This window comes from Rhinolophus ferrumequinum, chromosome 17 (genome assembly GCF_004115265.2).
Source record: "Rhinolophus ferrumequinum isolate MPI-CBG mRhiFer1 chromosome 17, mRhiFer1_v1.p, whole genome shotgun sequence".
In the NCBI taxonomy this organism is placed as follows: Eukaryota; Metazoa; Chordata; class Mammalia; order Chiroptera; family Rhinolophidae; genus Rhinolophus; species Rhinolophus ferrumequinum.
In genome coordinates this window covers 7,198,204-7,218,653 of record NC_046300.1, presented here as the reverse complement: position 1 = coordinate 7,218,653, position 20,450 = coordinate 7,198,204, and the positions used below count along the sequence as shown (strand labels likewise).

The 20,450-nt window shown below is 41.3% G+C and overlaps 1 protein-coding gene across 3 annotated transcripts in view; it reads right to left on the bottom strand.

The window, feature by feature from the left end:
- QRICH1 (glutamine rich 1) overlaps positions 1–20,450 on the bottom strand; it is a 41,283-nt gene that overhangs the window by 3,142 nt on the left and 17,691 nt on the right. For all 3 annotated transcript variants that reach the window (XM_033132101.1, XM_033132100.1, XM_033132102.1), the window contains 5 exons: positions 12,224–13,258; positions 7,140–7,317; positions 6,361–6,515; positions 5,110–5,224; positions 225–333 (listed from right to left, as the gene is read on the bottom strand). In XM_033132101.1, the coding sequence (XP_032987992.1) occupies positions 225–333; positions 5,110–5,224; positions 6,361–6,515; positions 7,140–7,317; positions 12,224–13,258 (1,592 nt within the window). The remainder of the gene's footprint in view (positions 1–224; positions 334–5,109; positions 5,225–6,360; positions 6,516–7,139; positions 7,318–12,223; positions 13,259–20,450) is intronic.

Genomic DNA, 20,450 nt, shown 5'->3' with positions numbered 1-20,450 from the left:
TCTAGTGGAGAAGCCGTATGAAGGCTGATGGTCGGGGTCTGGCAAGCATGTCAGCCTCACTGGTCACCACACAAAATGCAGCCAAGTGGGGCTGAGGGCTTTCAGTAGCCCAAAGGCTCTTAAATATGTGTCAAAGGAATTCAGAAGGCTGCCTGGATCGTTTCCACCCTCTTCACTGGGCAGATGCCAGCAGTGGCTAAGCATGGAGCCTCTAGAACACTTACTTGGTGTTAAAGAACATGAGGGTGGTCAGCAGGGTGGAAGGGGAGTGGGCCCCGAGCTGCTTGCACTCCCACAGCATCTCCTCAGTCACGTGGCTGGGCAGCACGTAGCCTAGGAGGAACAGAGGACTGCTACAACAAGAGGATGGCAGGCAGTCCCTCACAGGTGCAGGACGGGAAGTGCAAGGCGCAATACGGACCACACAGGAGTACAAGTTTAACCAGAAGTCTCCCTGACATGGCAGAATCATCTGGAAAGCTTGTTATAACACAAATAGCTGGGTCCCAACGCAAATTTCCGGGGTAGGACCTAATAACATACATTTCTAACAAGTTCCTAAGACCACATTTTGAGAACCACTGCCCTACACATGACTGTTCTTACCTGATGTTAATTCTCCCTTTAATCCAAGGTTAACATGGGGCAAAAGGATAGCCCTTAGGGAAAGTGAAACACCCAAAACTATAAACCAAACTCTACATATACGCATACATCTCTAGAAAGAGGGTACAGAGCTTTCATCATATTTTCAAAGGTGTCCAGGACTCAAAGAACAGGTATCATGTCCATTTGCCCTTACTAAACCTTCTGTCACATCTTCCATCTCTAGAAAGCAAATCCATTCTCATCCCTTCTCTAGATAAAGGAGAGACTGCATTCACAACTACTACAGGTGTCCCCCACAGGGCACGTTTTACTGAAAGACCCTGGTTCATAAGCGAATTAACCGCTAGGCAAGGGCAAAGGCCAGCAGTTTGATCACCAAGCCCCTTTCATGTGTTCATTCAACAGTCCAGGTACCAGTGTGTCTGTGCCGGACACAGAGGCCATGCCAAAACAACAGCAGGCAGCAGCATTCTCTTGAAGGAGCTTCAGGACTCTCCAGGCAGGCAGTGCGGGTGCCACTTCTTAGGAGCAGGGAAAGAAATATTCTGCACAATACATTCCTCTTCTCTGTTCTTGCCAAAGCTGGCGTTCTGACTCCATTTGCGAACTTCCATCTCTTTAGAGCAGCTCTGCCTCTACTCTTGTGATTTTATGGCCCAGTGACAATGAGGTAGGCATGCCTGGAGCGGAGGAGTAGCAGAAGACAGCCCTCCTCATGGAAGGCCAACCCTAGGACTGGTCCCAGACATACCTTGGCATGCCCTATTTTCTCTGGGTTCATTCTGCCTGGTGTCACTTCCCTAGCTGTCATCACATCTTAACAATACAACTTAAAAAGAGAACTTTAATGCCTGAAAACCAGGAATCCTGGCATGGGAGAAGGGAGATACAAATAGAGACTTCATATTAAAAAGCCTTGTAGTTCTGATTGTAAACTACAAGTATCAAAATGGTCTATTTTGGTTTTCATTTTTTATATTTTTGGTTCTGCTCACTGAAAAGCCTAGAAACAATGACCAACCCAGGAGCAATGAGCACGTCTAGCATCCAGACTTTGGTACTAAAATACCCTTTGCCACTAAAATAACCAGGCCCCATGGAGAACAGACTGATTCTACATTGGGACAGGAAATTTCCAAGATGAGCCTGGACTATTTTGGCAAACCACAAATCAAGGAAGAAGGGTTGTGTCAAAAGAACTTAAGGGCCAATTTGAAGACGCTCCAAATACCCAAAGATTGGACAATTTGCACATCAGTAAAGATAACACCTGCAATAGACTGAATCATATTAAATAAGTTTAAATTCATTAGTTCACAATGACTCTTAAAAACAAACAAACAAACACCATCCAGCTAATTGGTTATCACTGGGGGAAGCTGGTAAACCAACTCATTCCTATAAAAAATGCTTGCTAAACAAGGGTGAAGAAACAAGCCCTTATCTTTCCTCTTCTATATAATCTACACTGCTACGAATTCAGAAAGTTGACAAGGGAAAGTTTCTTTGTATTTCAGCTAATAATGAGGAAGTAGTAACATTAGAGTATCACCATTTGCAACTAATGAATTAAAGGATCCAGGCATTGTGGACATCTGATGGAAATAACTCATCTGTGATGTAACTTTGCCAAAAAGAAAAACAAAAAAACCTAATCAATCAAGTCTCTACATGGAACTACCAATTAACTGTAAATATAGGGGAAAGAGTATGTCAAACTACACCATGGGAAGTATTCAGCAAAATATAGGCTATGTAACAATTTAAAAGGCTAGGTTTTCCATAAATACGTTGCAACAAAAAAAATCAAGGGAGAAATTAAAGATTAAAGGTAAACATTAAAAGGTACACTAATAATTTCAATGTGTGGATCTTATCTGCACCTTAACTCAGGTAAAATCATGGCATTTGTGAGACAGAAATTCAAACAGAGGGCGTATTTTAATGACACTGTGGAATTATCATTTTTTTTTAAAGTATAATAGCATTGTGACATGTTAAGAACACATATTAAAATATTTACGGATAGTGTCTGAGATTTACTTCAAAATAATATGGGAGGGGAGAATAGATGGTATATATATGAAACGAGATTTGCCATAATCAGTAGGTACATGGAAGTGTCATTAATCTATTTTTACAGTTTACTTTTATATGTGCTTGAAATTCCGTAATAAAAAGTATTAAAAAGCAAACTGAAGAGCCACACTTCACTTGCAAATCTGCAAATCATGTAGCATGATTCACTTACTCAGGTCTCTGTTCTAATGACAGCCACTCAGAGAGGCCTCCCTGCTGTGCCCTTTACACTTTCCATTCCTTTGTGCTTTGTTCTCCAAAGCACTTAATCATAAATTGACTATTTATACAATGTCTCCCTCATTAGACTATAAGCTCCATTCTGTTCGTTACCATGTAATATTATCTATACCTGGAATACTGCCTGGCACATAGTAGGCACTCAAAAATATTTGTTTAACCAATAATTTTTTTAAAAGGTTAAGCATGTAACTATGTATGGTGATGGATGTTAACTAGACTGTTTTCAGTTCATTTGGGTAAATACCAAGGAGTGCAATTGCCGAATCATACAAGAAAATGTTGACTTTTGTAAGAAAATGCTAAACAGTCCTCCAAAGTGGCTGTACCACCTCGCATTCCCACCAGCAATGAATGAGAGTCCTTGTTGCTTCCTATCCAGCATTTGGTGCTGCCAGTGCTTGGGATTTCAGCCATTCGAATAACTGTATAGTGGTATGTCATTATGTTAATTTGCAATTTCCTGATGACATGATAAGCATCTTTTCATATAGTTATCTACTACCTGTATATCTTCTTTATGAGGCATCTGTTCGGATCTTTTTAATCAGTTTATCTGTTTTCTTATTGTTGAGTGCTGAGAGTTTTTGTATATTTTGGACACCAGGCCTTTATTGGATATATGTTTTGCGAAGAGTTTCTCCCAGTTTGTGGCTTGTTTTTTCATTCTCTTAACAGTGTCTTTTACAGAGCAGAAGTTTTTTAATTTTAATGAAATACAATTTATCAATTTTTTTCTTTCATCGATCACAGTGCTTTTGGTGTTGTATGTAAAAAGTCATTGCCAAACCCAAGGTCACCTAGATTTTCTATGTCATCTCCCAGGAGTTTTGTAGTTTTGCATTTTACATTGAGGTCTATGATCCATTTTGAGATAGTTTTGTGAAGTGTGTGAAGTCTGTGTCTAGATTCATTTTTTTGCAGGTGGATGTCCTGTTGTTCCAGCACCATTTGTTGAAAATACTGTCCTTTCTTCATTGAACTGCCTTTGCTCCTTTGTCCAAAGTAAGTTGGTGATATTTTTGTGGCTCCATTTCTGAGCTCTCTATTCTGTTCCATTAGTGTATCTACCTAGTCTTTCACCAAAAACCTACACACAATGTTTATAGCAGCTTTATTTATAATTGCCAAAACTTGGAAAATCTTCAATAGGTGAATGAATAAACAAACTGTGGTACATCCATACAATGGAATATTATTCAGCAATAAAAGGAAATGAGCTATCAAGCCAAAAAACACACTCAGGAACATTAAATGCATATTTCTAAGTGAAAGAAACCAACCTGAAAAGGCCACATATTAAATTACTACAACTATATGACATTCTGGAAAAGGCAAAACTGTGGAGACAGTAAAAAGACCTATGGCTGCCAGGGATTCAGGGGGAGGAAAGAGGGATGACTAAGTGAAACACAGATGATTTTAGGGCAGTGAAAACTCTGTATTATACTATAATTGTAGATACATGTCATCATACATTTGTCAAAACCCACAGAATGTACAACATAAGGAGTGAACCCTAATATAAACTATAGGCTTTAATAATAATGTATCAATATCGGTTCATCAACTGTAACAAATATACCACACTAATACAAAATAATAATAGGAGAACACGTTAGGGAGTATATGGGAATTCTCTGTTTCCCTTGCCCAATTTTTCTATAAACCTAATACTACTCTAAAAAATAAAGTTTATTAAAAAAAAAACAAACAAAAAAAAAACACTTCCGACATTCTACTGCAAAACTCATGTTCTTTCCAACACAACACGCTGCCTAGGAAATTACCTATGGGTAAAGCAAAAATGTATGTTCTATATCTGTAGAACATATGTTCAAACATGGAAACCCCCCCAATATGTAACATGAGTAACCTAGATGAAACAGTTTATAATTCTTAATTTTTGCAATGATTCTAATCAATAAATTTTAACAGAAAAAAAAACGTAACTAGCCCACGCTCTGCATACCCCGTGTCCTTGCCACACTGGGACCAGCTGGGTCCTGTGTTGGGTAAGCAGTGCCCCTTCTGTATCAGGCCAAGCAGCACAGAAGTCCATGCTGGTGCCTGGGGTTTAATAGCACCCTCACCCACATGCTGTCTCACAGCCAGCCACACGGGCAGCTGATCTTTTTTAAACCCAGGTGGGAAAGACATCCAAGGACTAGGAACTCTTACCAAGTGGAGTGACTCGGGGCTGAACGTCCTTCAGAACTTCATGGAGCCACTCCGTGAATCGAACATAATAAAGATCTGAGAAAATGTCATCAACCCGTCCATTTTCAAAAAGATACTACAAGAAAAACAATCAATAAAAGTTGTTGGTAGTTTCCTCAGTAAGACTCTCAGGGGAGATAAACATTTTCCTGCCAGTACCATCACCTCTCCCTACCCATTCGCCCTTAATAAATCAACACACCAGGTCAAAACTGTCTAGCACGTGACATTTCCACAGTACACTTCAGATTGTGTGAACCGACGCTCACAACACTCTTAAGAGTTGGGTCAACAGGGCAGATTCTGTGAATGCTATTTCAAGCAAGGCACTGTCTTGTGGTAGCAGAAACAATGGTACAGGCTCTGGGGCCAGCCTTTTATTAGCTATGGTGGAAGTTAAATAACTCGTGCGAGGTTGCTTCCTTGTCTGTAAATGGAGATGACTGTGCCTGCCTTCCAGGACTGGGGAGGGCATGGAATGAGACAGCACGTAAAGCAATTCACCCAGTGCCCTGACTGAGAAGAAAGAACAAACTGGGATACCAACTTTGCTCAGGCCCAGGCAAGAGGGTGAGTGCAAACCGGCAAATGCCTTTTCCCATCCTAGTGTGGGCTTTTCCACAGGAGCATTCAAACACTATAAAATCCACCTTCACTCTCCTAAACTGCTAGTCTAAAATGAATTTCTGTTATGGTTCACGTTAGATGCCCTGAAAACCTAACTACAATTGAATATTTAACTAGACTCCTATAATTATTTTGTGTTAACACAGGGAACAATAAGACAAGCTGTATGTTAGCACCAGATTTTATTTTGGATGAATTACTTTTATGCAAACCATGTTTACTTTAAAAAGAAAAGTGCTATATAAAGTGCTTAATGATGGGGGGGGGGAAAAGCTCAGGTAATATACCAAATATTTACTTTTTGGGTTTTCTTTGTTCTTTTGTTTATTTCTTCTTTTTAATACATTAAACATTTTAACAGAACTTTCTCTAGATGTGGGATTATGATTGATGCTTATTTCATTTTCTAAAGTGAACACGTAGGTCTTTTGCAATTAAAAAAATACACGCTTAAAACACATAATATAGTTCAAAGAGAATGCCCTCATTATAACCTCTTGCTTGTCATTTTACTAATTTGACTAACCAGCAAATACCCAACGGGAACACAGCTCAAACATGCTCCTGTGAAGTTCTGTTTCCTACCTTCTGAATGCACAGGAAAATATAGTAGAGTACATCTGGGTCATAGGGTTCACCTTCTCCATTCCGAGCTTCCCGTGTCATTAGACAGAGCCCATAATTCAACTCAGCCACAGCAGAAGAGATGAGATCTTCCTGGAATCGCAGAAGTTGGCGCCCTACAACACAAGTGCCAAAGGTGAATGAGGGTTCTGGCAACAAACATCTCTTTATTGGTGTCTCATATCCCTGAAAGGAGGGCTTAGAGCAGATAGATACTGTCCATCAGGGTGCTGGGATGGAAATGGTCACTTGTATCTATGATCAAAACTGGCCAACTGAGGCAATAATCCTGTATGCCCTATTACACCAAGGGTTTCCTTTACACTTTGCTCCCCACCTCACATATCCTGACAATTTTTATTAGGGCCACAACATGAAAGAAAAAAAAAATCCACCCTTTGTAATAAGAGGAAGTATATAAGCATAATGATAAGGAAGAACGGCCTTGAGCACACTCACTGGTTCCCACCTCCTCCCAGAAGTTGCTCTGCCCAGAATCTAGGTTGACTTCAGAAATCGATGTGTACCAAAATGTCTGGTCTTGGGCAAATCCCACAAATCCTGTTCATCTGCAGCTGGTCAGACCTGCTTATCGCTCGCCTGGAATTCAGTATACTGTTGCAGATGGAGCTCCCTAGTCCCTAGGGCCAAGAGACACTGCTTTCCTGCCATTCTGTCCTCCTGCTGTTTTAGTGCCACTGCATTTTAAGACAGTTGACTCCCTTCTCCCTTCCACTTACTCCCAATAGGTGCCAGTCTGTTCTGAGCATCTTTCTCTAGCTCAGCATTCTTGGTCTGGGCCCAGTTTTTCCACACTTCTAGCCCTTCTTCTGGCTTCAGAGAATTTGGAAGCAGAAGTTCTGGGGAAGGCTGTGGCTGTGACTGTGGTTCAACTTCAGCAACCTGGACAGTTTGAGCCTATGAAAAAGAAACCATCAAAATGTGTCAATACTGTTTTGCAGCAGGCTGTCTGGCAAAACTGCCAGAAAAATGTTATAGCTTTGTTCTGTTTTAAATCTCTTCTCCTTGCTGTCCTACTGTCAAGAAACTTTGGAGTTCTACTCCTTACCCCAGGGATAGCAAAGCCTAGTATAGTGATTCTCAGCCCTGGCTATACTTTTGAATGTCTGATTTAAAAACCAATACCTGAGCTCTACCCCAGAATCTCTTTTTAAAGAGGTATCAGTCTTTTTAAAACCTTTCCATGTAAAAAGGTAATTCTAATTCTAAGTTTAGTCACTGCTCAGAACTACTGGCCCAAAGCACTGCTTGCCAAACTATGATGAGCAAACAAATCATTTGAGGATTTTAGTAAAGTACAGATTCTGATTCAAAAGGTCTCAGAGAGGAGCTGAAATCCTACATTTCTAACAAGCTTCCAAGTGAGGGAGCTAGTCTGCAGACCACACTTTTGAGTATCAAGTGTCCAAAGCAGTGAATATTATACTTGGTTGCCCCTTAAAATCAATTGGACTGCTTTTAAAAAATACTCACATGCCTGAACCTTAATCCCCAGAGATCTTTATTTAATGGGTCTAAGATGGGGGCTTATTGCTATCAGAATTTTAAAAAGCTCCTCAGGTGATTCTCAAGTCCAACCATGGCTGAGTATCAGTGTTTAGAGAAATGAAAGTACAACAAACAAGTCATGTCCCTCTCCCTGCCATTGCAAGATGACAGGGTAAGACTTGAAGATCTGTATGGCTTCTCTGGCTACATCTAAGGTTGTTTGTCATGTTCCTTCTCAATAATACAGCTCAGACTTATAAGGACATTTTCTGAAGACAGGAGGTTCAAAGTAGAGTGGTCCTGTCCTCAATGGTCTTTGACAGCCAAGCTACGTAGACAAAGGTACAGAGAACACCCAGGTCGGAATCCCCACACCAACACAGATACCCCGCAAAGGTTCTTGGGTCTCACACACTTGTCTACATACCAATTCTCCATTCGAGGGCTGAGGAATGTCAAACCATTCAAATTGAAAGCAAAATAATTCCATAACACATATATTTGCTTATTAACAAATAAAAATAAAAACTATCCTACTAGCTTTGATAACATACATTATTAAACAAGGAGCCAAAACAATACCAGTGTCGGGCCCTTAAATGTTCATCAACCCTGGAGCTCCACTCTAGACACACTTCTCAGTTCAACTACCAATTTGCCTTGTTGTCGCCCTTTCCCAGTTTGGATTTCCATGTTTGTGGAAATGATGGCTAACTACCAGTATGTGCCTCCGATTACGCTAACCAGACCTCTCTTAAACACACCCAGTGGGTACTGTATCCCCCCAACTGCACATCTCACAGCCACCTCACACTAACATCTAGAGAGAGAACTCACCCCCCGCCCCATCCGGAACTATTCTCCTCAGAGTTCGCTCCCTACCCTGTTCAATGGCAACACCATCTACTCACGCTGGAAATCTAGGATTCTGACTGGTAAGCAGGTGGGGGCCAGAGCAAATGGGGCAGTGCTTCTCTACTGGCTTGTTAGCCAGGGCCCCTCCACAGGGCTCCTCCACTCACTAAATGTAACATTTCCCAAGCACCCTGACAAAGAACCAAAGTTCTTCCACAAGTGTCCAAATGTCTATCAGTGGGTAGGAGTAGTAATGACCTCACCCAGGGGGAAAACTACTGATGGAAGGAGGCCTTGGACACTAGTGTAGTTTTTTTCCTATTTACAACAGGGCCTTCGGAGAGTTTTAAGCTGGGAAATGACATAATCTTACATTTTAAGAAAATTATTCTTGCTGATCTATGGAGAATGAAGAGCACAAAGTGGAAGCAGGTGCTACTGGCTTGGACTAAGACAGTAGCAGTGGAGATGATTTAAGAGATTCTGAGAAGTTTGGTGGCAAAAGGGTAAAAGCAACGTGGCTTGTTGATGAACTGGACATGAAAAGTAAGGGAAAGCCAACTTGAGGAGGGCTCCTGGGTTTCTGGCTGAAACAAATGGGTGGCTGAGATGGGGAAGCATTCGACAATGACAGAGATGAGGCCAATGAAGAGCTGAGGTATCTTCAGCAAATCCACGTAAATAAGCAGGCTGCTGAACACGCAGGAAGGGGCCTAACGGGAAAGGTGCGCGCTGGAGACAAAATCTGTGGCAGCGCAGCACAAGGGCTAAGACGGGCTGCTGGGCCAGCCGATCCCGGCTTGAATCCCAACTCTGCTACTTATGAACGGTGGCTTTGGCACTGCCGTCTAATCTCTCTGTGCCTCAGTTTCTTCATTTATAAAATGGAGATACTGTAGTATTTACTTCACAAGGCCGCTGTGCAAGTTACCATGTGACTCTGAGAACGTGCTGGCTGACGGCGTCAGTGACTAGACCAGGGGTGTCCAAACTGCGGCCCGCAATCCACTGTTAATTGGCCCACAGCAAATTCCAAAAATATATTTAGTTTACTTAAATAAACCAGGTGAGGCAATATGTACTTCACCTCGAGTGAGTGGCCCAGCCGTTTCTGTATTTTACCGCATATGGCCCTTGGTGAAAACTGCTGAACAAAGTTAGGACACCCCTGGACTAGACCTTCAGCAGCAGCAGCACCTAGAGGTGCTGAGAACCACAGCGCAGCACAGAAATCCCTGAGGGAGAAGAGCGGGCTGGTACTGAGCTCGGAGGAACACCGCTTGACAAGAACAGACTCAGTCATGAGTTGAAGAGAAAACTGGTTAGCAAGTGGAGTCAGCTTGTGCGGGTGACGCTGGTGAGCACTCGGAGTAAAGCAGAGCAGAGTCAAGGGAGGGAAGCTTCGCCATAAATCAGGTTTTAAAGCCAGGCGTATGATAAGAGGGCTGTCATAAAAGGGATGCCAGGTGAAGGAGCACAGTACTTTGGCATCAGCTCTCTGTAGGGTTCAAGTGACATCACAGCACAATTACCGTCCCCGTGGGCTGTGAATGCTCCAGAGACTGTCTTATTCATCGCTGTTCTCCAGCACAGAGCCTGATATGGAGGGCAGGGGGATGTCTGGAGTGTAAATGGACAAACTGCATGATGGGTATTCTTCCCAAGTTTTCTTTTTCTAGTAATAATACTTGATATAAGTCCCTGTAAGACTTTCCCAAAGGGGACAACAGAACTGAAGAACATGGGCTCACTAAAATGAACTCCAGAAAAGACGTTCTCCTGAAGGACCCAAATATGCAAATTATAAAGAGACCAATGAGACCAAGAGGCCTGACCTACAAATTGGTCCATCAGGCGCAAGAGAGCTGAGAAGAGGCCTGAAGAGCTCCGTCCCTGTGAGCAAAAGCTGAGCACAGAGCCCCATTACAAGTCTCCTGGCTGGTCTCCCACATGTAATCAATTCTATCACCTGCACCTGATTTTTCATGTTACCAAGACTCAAGATTCTGGAAAAATTTCCCACCACAGATCATCAAACTCAACTCTTCACTTAGGAAGACAACCCCTTTGCCCCCATGTTAAGCACTCTCCCAGATCCTGTCTCATGTTGCCCTAGGCCATGTCCCTTCTTTCGATCTGACTCGTACTCAGGCTGCTCCATTCTTCTGTCAATCTAAGCTATAAACCAGAGAGCATATGCCACTTTTCGCACCAAGATGCCTCTGCTGACTTTTTAACCTAGAATGATTTGTGAATTCCCATTTTGTCTTTGTGTGTGTGGCACACAATGTCACACCTGATTATGCTGCCTTATAAATAATTCAAAGAAACAGAAATCATGTTCTTGTTCTTATTCCTACAGCCAGACTATAAGCTACCAGAAGCAATGACTCCATCTTGTTCTTCTAAGCCCGAAAGCTGGGTAATTAATAGTGCCTTAACAAAGTCACCTCAAACAATATACTGTCGCCTTTCTGAAAGCACTCGGTCAGTGTCTGTGTAACCCAGCAGGGCCTGCGTTCAGGAGTGTGTTCCCTGGTCTAGCAGGGCCTTGTTTACCGCGGCTCCCTCCCATGTGTTCCCAGGAGCCCCGCCCGCTGAGGCAGTCTTCAGCAGTTCTGTGAGACCAGAGCCCCACATCCACGCTAGAGGTCTGCTAGAAAAGGGGCCAGAAAGTTTACCAACAGTCTTAAAAGATGAGAGCCTTAAGAAGATTAACCATTACGAAAGATGAAAGAGCCAAACACTTTTTAAGTTTAAATTTCAACAGAGTTCTATTTTTGCAACTTTTCTGTAGATCTAAATTATTTCAAAGTAAAAAAGAAACTTTCAACATAGCTGCCATGACAGAAAACTCAGTTAACCAATGCTTATCTTGATTATTTTTAAGGAAAATAAAAACATCTTTGGACAATCTCACTGCATAGGTGGCTTGTTCAAGACTCCCAAAGGTGATCACTTGTAATAGGCCAACCAGGAGGTGTTTTACCTCTTCTATTAGTAATTCACCTACACTGTGTCTGCAGATGGCAACTAAAGAAGGAACAATTTCACAGCCTCCACTGTGATGAGTTTATAATCTGTGGGCTACACTACAGGGGTTCCACCAGGTCCGTTCATTGGTGATGTAGAAGGTAGCTACTGGGACAAGGTAACACTTGGGGTGTCCCACTAGTCTCCATCTAGAACTTTGCTCTTTCTAAAAAGAGATTACAATGAAGCACCCCGGGCAGCCTCCAAGGCAGTTACCGGTGTTTTCATTTACCTCCAGGTCTGAGGCTAGAACTCCTGAGGCTGCACAGCTTCAGCTGCTGCTTCTGCCCCCTTCCCTGCCCCAACTGAAACGTTAAATACCTGCATCATTGCAGTAAACAAGCCAGGTGCTAGAGGTTGCCAGGTAAGTTCTGTGTTGCACTGGGCCCCGAGGGAGCAGGCTGCCCTACAGACAAGTCGCACTTACCGAACAAGTAACCTGGAGCTGCTGCGGCGGCGGTGGTGGCGGCGGCGGCGTCTGCTCCTGGGGGGTTTGCTGTTGTGGCTGCTGCTGCGGGTCCCATATATGGACAGTCTGAGCTGTATTCTGGTAAGTGCCTGCCACAGCCTGCACAGCCACTGGAATGTGGATGTTGCCATTCATGAACTGTGCTGGAAAGAGAGAGTTTGCAAGGGTCTGCACTACCTCTTCATGGGAGTTTTTCACGACAGACGTGGTGCCCGCCATCTTCTCCTTGTCATCCTCCAGCTTGACAGCTGCCAGGGCCGTGGGCGAGCCACTGACGTGCACGGCATTGTAGGCTTCCTGGGGAATGGCAATGTGGGTGATGCTCTGCTGCTGAGGGTCTCCCCGGGGCTGGGCAGAGTACACAGGGATGGTCCAGGTTTCTCCTGTAGGGCTAGTAATGGTCCCGGTGGCACTGTACAGATGGGCACTGTCCACTGTCAGTAAGTCTGGCCTCAAAGATACGTAGCTCTGCTGCTGGCCCTGTGGAATGGCCAGCACGGTGGCCACCGGCTGCCCTGAGATGGCGTAGGACACAGTGATGGGCATGTCCACTTTGCGCTTCTTCACTGGCTGGAGAACACTGGCTGTGCCAACCCGCCGCTCTCCTTCCCGTGGTGAGCCCTGCTGGGACGGTGGTGGCGAAAGGGCACCCACGGTCTGGATTTGGATTTGCTGACCCCCAGCAAGGGACTGGCCGGCCACCAACTGCGCCTGGATCTGCTGATGTGGGATGTGCTCCTCTGGGATCTCTGCAGCCTGGATCTGCTGGGCCGCCTGCACGTGCTGCATCTGGATCTGGGCCGCCTGCAGCTGCGAGGGGCTGGGGCTCTGCAGAGACGGGGTCTGGATGGAAGGGGCTGCTGGCTGCGGTGCTTGGCCTTGGATCTGCACCTGGACCTGGATGGGCTGCTCAGCAGGCTGGTGAACAGTGAGCTGCGGGGAGAGCTGCTGAGCCGAGACCTGCTGCGGAGACTGCTGTACCTGCACCTGTACCTGCAGCGATAAGATGCACCAGTCAGTGAACCAGGCAACACTGAGAATCCATCTCTCAAGGGAAGGGAGGCTCTCAGGCCGAAGCCCAGGTGAAGTGAAGGGAAGAGCTGCCATACCCCAGGCTTCTGAGGAGGCCACAACCCCCAAACCACACGCCGAAGTCGCCAGCACTACGCCGCACTGTGAGAGCATGCAAGACGACAACTGGTGTCTACAAACGAAAGAGCAAAACCTTCGCTCCCTTTGTTTACTCTTCTTGTAAAATGTGATCCCTCTGTTTTTGCATATTGGTACAGTAGTATAAGTACATCACTTAGAAATATATACTTATGTGTATATTCAAAAAATAGTTTATCCATGGAGTGAGCGATAAAAAGGGTGGGGACCACTGTTCTAAAAGGTCAGACAGACAAGTATGTTCCAGGCATTCAATTCCCAACTCAGGATCAAAACCACTCCCACCAGACAACTGGTAGAAAACACCGCAGAGTGAAATTTCCTGAAATTTCTTTCAGAAATATCTCGGTTATGCCCTCGGTTAATGGTGCTTACCGTGTTTCCCCAAAAGTCCTAGCCGGACCATCAGCTCTAACGCGTCTTTTGGAGCAAATGTTTGCTCCAAAAGACGCGTTAGAGCTGATGGTCCAGCTAGGTCTTATTTTCGGGAAACACGATAGTAGTGATGACGAAGAAAATATTATTTAATACATATTAATATGTTATACTTTTGGTGAAAATTGCTTTAACAAAGATACTTCTCTTAATTACAAAAATATAACAGTATGTTTTTTAAAATTTTGGAACCTAACCTCCTTTTTTGTACTAGTTCTTTGTTTCGTATAACACGGATTCGCGTAACACGGAATTTTTAAGGACTCTAACAACCGTGTTATACGGGGGTTACCTGTATGTAATTTTTAAAAGAAAAGCTTTCCCCACCAGACACACGTATCTAAATTACTCTAAACACAGGTAGGAATTAGGAAAGTAGAAAACAAGAAGACAGATGAGAGATTATATCTATCTAATAACAGAAGGAGACACATCACAAAAGACAACCAAAGATAGGGCTGGGGCAACTGGCAAGCCATATAAAAAGAATGAAGTTGGACATCTTCCTCGTATCATACACAAAAAAAGGTGAGAGGATCTGAATAGACATTTATCCAAAGGAGATATGAAAATGGCCAACAAGCACATGAAAAGTTCCTCAACATTATTAGCTATCAGGGAATGTAAATCAAAACCAGGAGACACCACTTGAAACCCACTAGGATGGCTATAAAAAAAAAAAAACAAACATTGGCGAGTATGTTTAGAAATTGGAATCTTCATATGCTGCTACTGGTGGGAATGTAAAATTGGTATAGCCACTTTGGAAAATAGTCTGGCAGTTCATCAAAGGTTAAATATACAAAGATACGAAAAACAAACCATAGGAACCAGCAATTCGCTCCTAGGTATATACTCAAGAGAAATTTAAAATGTGTCCACACAAAAACTTGGACATGGATACTTATAGCAGCATTATTCATAATAGCCAAGAAGGGTAAAGGACCCAAATGATAAAAGCCACCAACTGATAAATGGATAAATACAATGTAGTATTTCCATACAACAGAATATTATACCAATAAAAAGGAATGAAATTGATACATGCTACAACACAGATGAAACTTGGAAACAATTATGCTAAGTGAGGTCAGTCACAAAAGACTATATAGGTACGATTCCACTTATATAAATGTCCAAAATAGGGAAATCTATAGAAATAGAAAGTAGATTAGTGATTGTCTAGGAGCAGGGATTTGGGGAAAATATGAAGTAACTGCTAACGGGTACAAGGTTTCTTTTCTGAGGTGGGGAAAATACTCAAAATTGATGTGGTAATGTTTACATAACTCTGAAAAGATTAAAAACCACTTAATTGTACACTTTAAATGAATGAATTATATCTCAATAAAGCTAATTTTAAAGCTAATAATACTAATTTTTAAAAGAGAGATAAGCAAGGAGGTTGTGTAAAGAGCACAGGCCTTAAGGTCACAAACTGGAATTAATGCTGCACTTTTCTGGCTGTGAGTCCTCTAAGCATCCGTTTCCTTAGGTATATAAAAAGGGAGAGAATGCCTACTTCCTTACAGAGTTGGCGTGAGTATAAAACAATATTTATTTACATATAGTAGGTGCTCAAAAAGCAGATTTTTCTTCCTTATAAGCAGTATTTCTTTATACCAGTGAGTCTTAAAAAATGTCGTTCCCAGGCCATTAGCGTCACCACCCAGACTGTTAGAATTCTCAGCCACCTCAGAACTAGTGAATGAGAAACTCTGGGGAATGGCCCCAGCAATCTGGATGTTAACAAGTGACCCCGGTGACTGACGCTGAAGTTTGAGAGCGGGTGCTTTTCACTGAGGACAGAAAGAAAACTAGGAAGCTAATCACTATGGAACAGCAGTTTTCCATGCTTTTTGGTCTCAGGACCCGCTCAAAAAAATTACTGAAGAACCCAAAGAGCTTTTGTTTATATGGGTATAGTTACCGGTATTTATAGTATTAGAAATTAAAACTAGAAAACTTAAAAATATTAATTCATTAAAAATTACCACATAAACCAATCACGTTAACATCAATAACATGTTCTTATGAAAAATAACTTTATTTGCCAAAACAAAATGTTTATAGTGAGAGGTGCATTGTTTCACATTTTGCAAACCTCTTTACTGGCTGACTTAACTGAAGGCAGCTGGATTCTTCTACGTTCAATCTGTTTTGCACACAACACACATTGCCCTGCCCTTCACTGTACATTCATGAGTGAAAAAGGCAAACAACATCTTAGTGTTGTAACAACAGCTATGACCTGAAAGTGTTTTGGGGACCACCAGTTCCTGAATCACCCTTTAAGATCCACTGCTACAGAGTTAAATACGCAGTAGGTTTTATAACTATATTATTACTTGATTTTTTAAAATTTTCAAAAATTTGGTTATCATTATTGAATCATAGCTCATATCCTTCATGGTTTTACTCTATGTCTTTTAATTAATTTATCTTAGAAACCACTTATTCAAGCTTCCAACAGAAACATGTCAGCTGAAATACTAAGGAATCAGAATTCAGGGCATCTACCCCTTACTCCAAAACAAATAAGCCTAAATAATCTAATGGCATTTTATAGCTGAAGTAGTTAAAATTGAAAATTAGGGGAGTAAGAGCTAAGAGTTAAAGCACTTTCTGACATTTCTTTACCAATGTCAACACAGTGAATAAGAAATCAGTATGTTCATAACTTTTATTCAGAAGTATCCTGAGTCAATAAGAAATTAAATATTATTCGGATTACCTCCCTTTACATTTTTTATTTCGACAAAACAGCTTTTTATCTGATTAAATAATTACTACATGGTCATGGTAAGAATTTGGAAACTCAGCAAAGTAAAAAAATTTACTTGAGGATATCTCTGAAAAGATTCCTTAAAAAAAAACAGAAAAAGGCAAAAATCTAAGAAAGGCATTCAGAAGTTGGTACTGCACTTTAGTTTTATTGACTCTATGTTTCTTAATGGGTTTGGCTATAATTTTCAAGATTATAATACTTAGGTCAGAAAAACATCTGACAGATCTAAACAAAAAAAATTTTTAGAGCAGTTTGAAGCCTAGATTTAGGATGCTTCTCAAGAAACACAAAAAGGAAAAAGACCATCCCTAAGTCTAGTGTATCTTAGGAAAAAGGACGGGGACACTTCTGGGGAAAAGAGTTTGGTTTTATTGCTTCAAAAAGCACTGCTTCTTACCTTTTATTAATACCACATAATCTATTTTAGTTACCTTCATATTTCAATCAGACGTTTCCACCACCTTTTCCAGTTTTTAATTGCCTTTTTGTTATTGTTGTTCAGAAGGGATACACTTAGAATAACTATACTTCTTGGCTCTTGATCATATAATGTATACAGTGCTAATTACTTTCTTTTGAACATTCTTTCTACTTCAACCTGGACAGACTGCTTTCTGGGTCTTTTGTACAGCTTACCAAACCAGGACTAGATCTTACTTCTGAGCTAGTTCTGTTTCTTTTCTTTTCATGACTTCTTTCCTAGATTCCTTATTTCACTTATATTATCAATTAAGTTTTTTAGAAAGTATGTCTGAACATGGTCCACAGATCAGCAGCAGCAGCGCTGACCTAAGAATCTGTTAGAAATGCAAATTCTCTGTAAACAAAAACACTGTCAAAGACATATCTGATTCCCACGTTCAAACCAGCATTATTTATGATAGCCAAGACATGGAAACAATTTAAGTGTCTGTCAATGGATAAATGGATAACGAAGTTATGGAATAGATACTGGGGGTGCCAAACAAATGTACCCAAGTGGACACTTTGGTCACCATTACTCAAGCAGTAGTTCGCTGTAATCAGAAGTGTCTGGACGCTGATGGTAACCATTTTTTGGCGTGCCAAACAAATGTATACACATTTTAAGAAAAGGAAAAAACTATTAAAATTGTAATACTCAATATATACTGATAACAGAAGATGAATACAAGTCACGTTTGACTTCTGCAATTACAGAGGTGCTCAAAATGGTTACCATTAGTGTCCAGACTCTTCTGATCACAGCGAACTACTATTGCTTGAGCAACACTGACCAAAGTGTCCACTTGCACACATTTTTTTGGCACCCCCATTATACATACAATGGAATATTATTCAGTCATAAAAAGGGAGGAAATCCTGCTGTTTGGGACAACATGGATGGACCTTGAGGGCATTATGCTAAGTGAAATAAGTCAGACAAAGAAAGACAAATACTGTATGATCTCACTGATATATACAATCTGAAAAACATAACTAAACTCATACCGTGTTTTCCCGAAAATAAGACCTAGCCAGACAATCAGCTCTAATGCATCTTTTGGAGCAAAAATTAACATAAGACCCGGTCTTATTTTACTATAAGACTGGCTCTTTAATATAATATATAATACAATAAATAGAATACCAGGTCTTATATTAATTTTTGCTCCAAAAGATGCATTAGAGCTGATTGTCTGGCTAGGTTATTTTTGGGGAAACATGGTAGAAAAAGAGATCAGATTTATGGTTACCAGAAGTGGGGGTGGGGAGAAGAATTGGATGTAGGTGGTCAAAAAGTACAAACTTCCAGTTGTAAGTAAGTACTAAGGATGTAATGTACAACATGACAACTATAGTTAACACTGCTGTATAGTACACATGAAAGCTGTTAAGAGAGTAAATCCTAACAGTTCTCATTACAAGGAAAAACAATTTTTTTTCCTTATACACATGCAATGATGGATGTTAACTAAACTTATTGTGGTAATCATTTCATGATATAAGTCAAATCATTAAACGGTACATCTTAAACTTATAAACAGTGCTACATGTCAATTATATCTCAACACAACTGGGGGAAAAAAAGAAATGCAAATTCTCAGAACTGACTCCAGACCTACTGAATCAGAATGGGGGGTGGGAGTGGGGCAGCCTTTTGTTTTAAGAAACCTTCCAGGTGATTCTAATGTACTTAAAGTTTGATAACCACTAGTTCAGAAGTTTTATTGGACCTCACTTGTGTAGGCTTTTAACTAGTTTGCATATGAATAATCTATTTCTTTTTCCTCAGTGTCATTCAGAACCTAGTAATCCAGAGCTCAACACAACATTAAGGACTAAGTACTCCAACTAAGGTACAATGATAAACCATAAAGTAACACATGCATTATCCCATTAGGAATCTTTTCTTCCAATCACTAAAGCTAAAAAAACCACATATCTAAATAATACAATTTCTTGATTTTTCTTTTTCATTTTGGCTACTTAAGAGTATCAAACTAATACTTTACTTAAAAGAGAATAAACTGGGTTATATGTTGGGTCAATTTCCAAATTCCACCTCATAAACACTTTTTTAAATTACTTTATTTCCACAAGAAGTAAGAAACAACTCTTCTCACATTTTTCTTAGGTTGTACTCGTCCAGTACCCATTAGTTACAGGTACGTAGCAATCACCTGAAATGTGGCTCGTCTAAACTACAATGTGCTACAAGTGCAGAAGACAACCAGATTGCAAAAGTTTATACCAAAAAAAGGTAAAATAGTTCATTAGTAATATTATACCGATTAAATGCTGAAACAATATATTGGGTTAAATAAAATGTGATTATTTAAAAAAAATCAATTTCACCTCTTTTCCCCTTTTAAAATAGAGGCTACCAGAAAATTTACAATAGCATATATGGCTTCCATTCTATTTAATGTTTGAGTTTCATGAGGAGGGACTGCTGACAATAGTGCTCAGTGTGCTAGAAGACCCCCCCCGCCCCTCCCACTAGGTGAGGAATCATAGCACCTGGGATCCAAATCCACTTGTGTCTTGTTAACAACTAGTCAGCAAAACCGTAGGGATCTTGGTCAAATTTCACTGTTCAAAGAACGCTCCTCTGAAAGTGGCCTTTATCCAAGTAGTAAACATTTACCCAATTCTTATATAAATGAATTCAGAAACATGGTCAGGGAAGAGATTTAAATGTGGGTAAAAGACAAGACATGAAAGGCTAGAAAAAGCAGCAATAAACAAAAGGTTCACCAATCCAAAGTGATGACCAGGCTGAGAGTAGCTGATTTGAATCCCGTCTTTGGCTGCACACCCATGTTTGTAAAATGCACTATATTATGAGTGCTGCCTCCCAAGACAGAATCCAGGATCTCTCTCCTAAACTCTCCTGCAGCTAGAGTGCAGGCATGTGACCAAGGATTCCCAAATTAGACACACTGCATGAATCTTGGACTCAGAAGGGAACTACATGAGGCAACAGGAACCACAACCTCCATTTTCTGGTGAGACTGGAAGAATGTGGCAGAAATGGAGCAGGATGGCATAAATCCCAAGGAGAAACTGTAACAGGGCAAGGATGTGCCCAGTTGTATGGCTGAGATCTCTGCCGCAGGCTGGCGACGTGGCTTGAGTCCCGTTCCTGGCTCTGCAGCCTGCAGGACCCATTCTCTGGCCTTCCCATCAATTCCCTGAGCTATCTACTATCCTTTAGTAAATTCTTTCTCTGAGTCCACTAGGGCAAGGAGGGGGGATGCTGCCTGGTATTTGTAACTAAAACCCAAAACCCAGATGGACACAGAAAATATCACACCAAAACTTTCATTA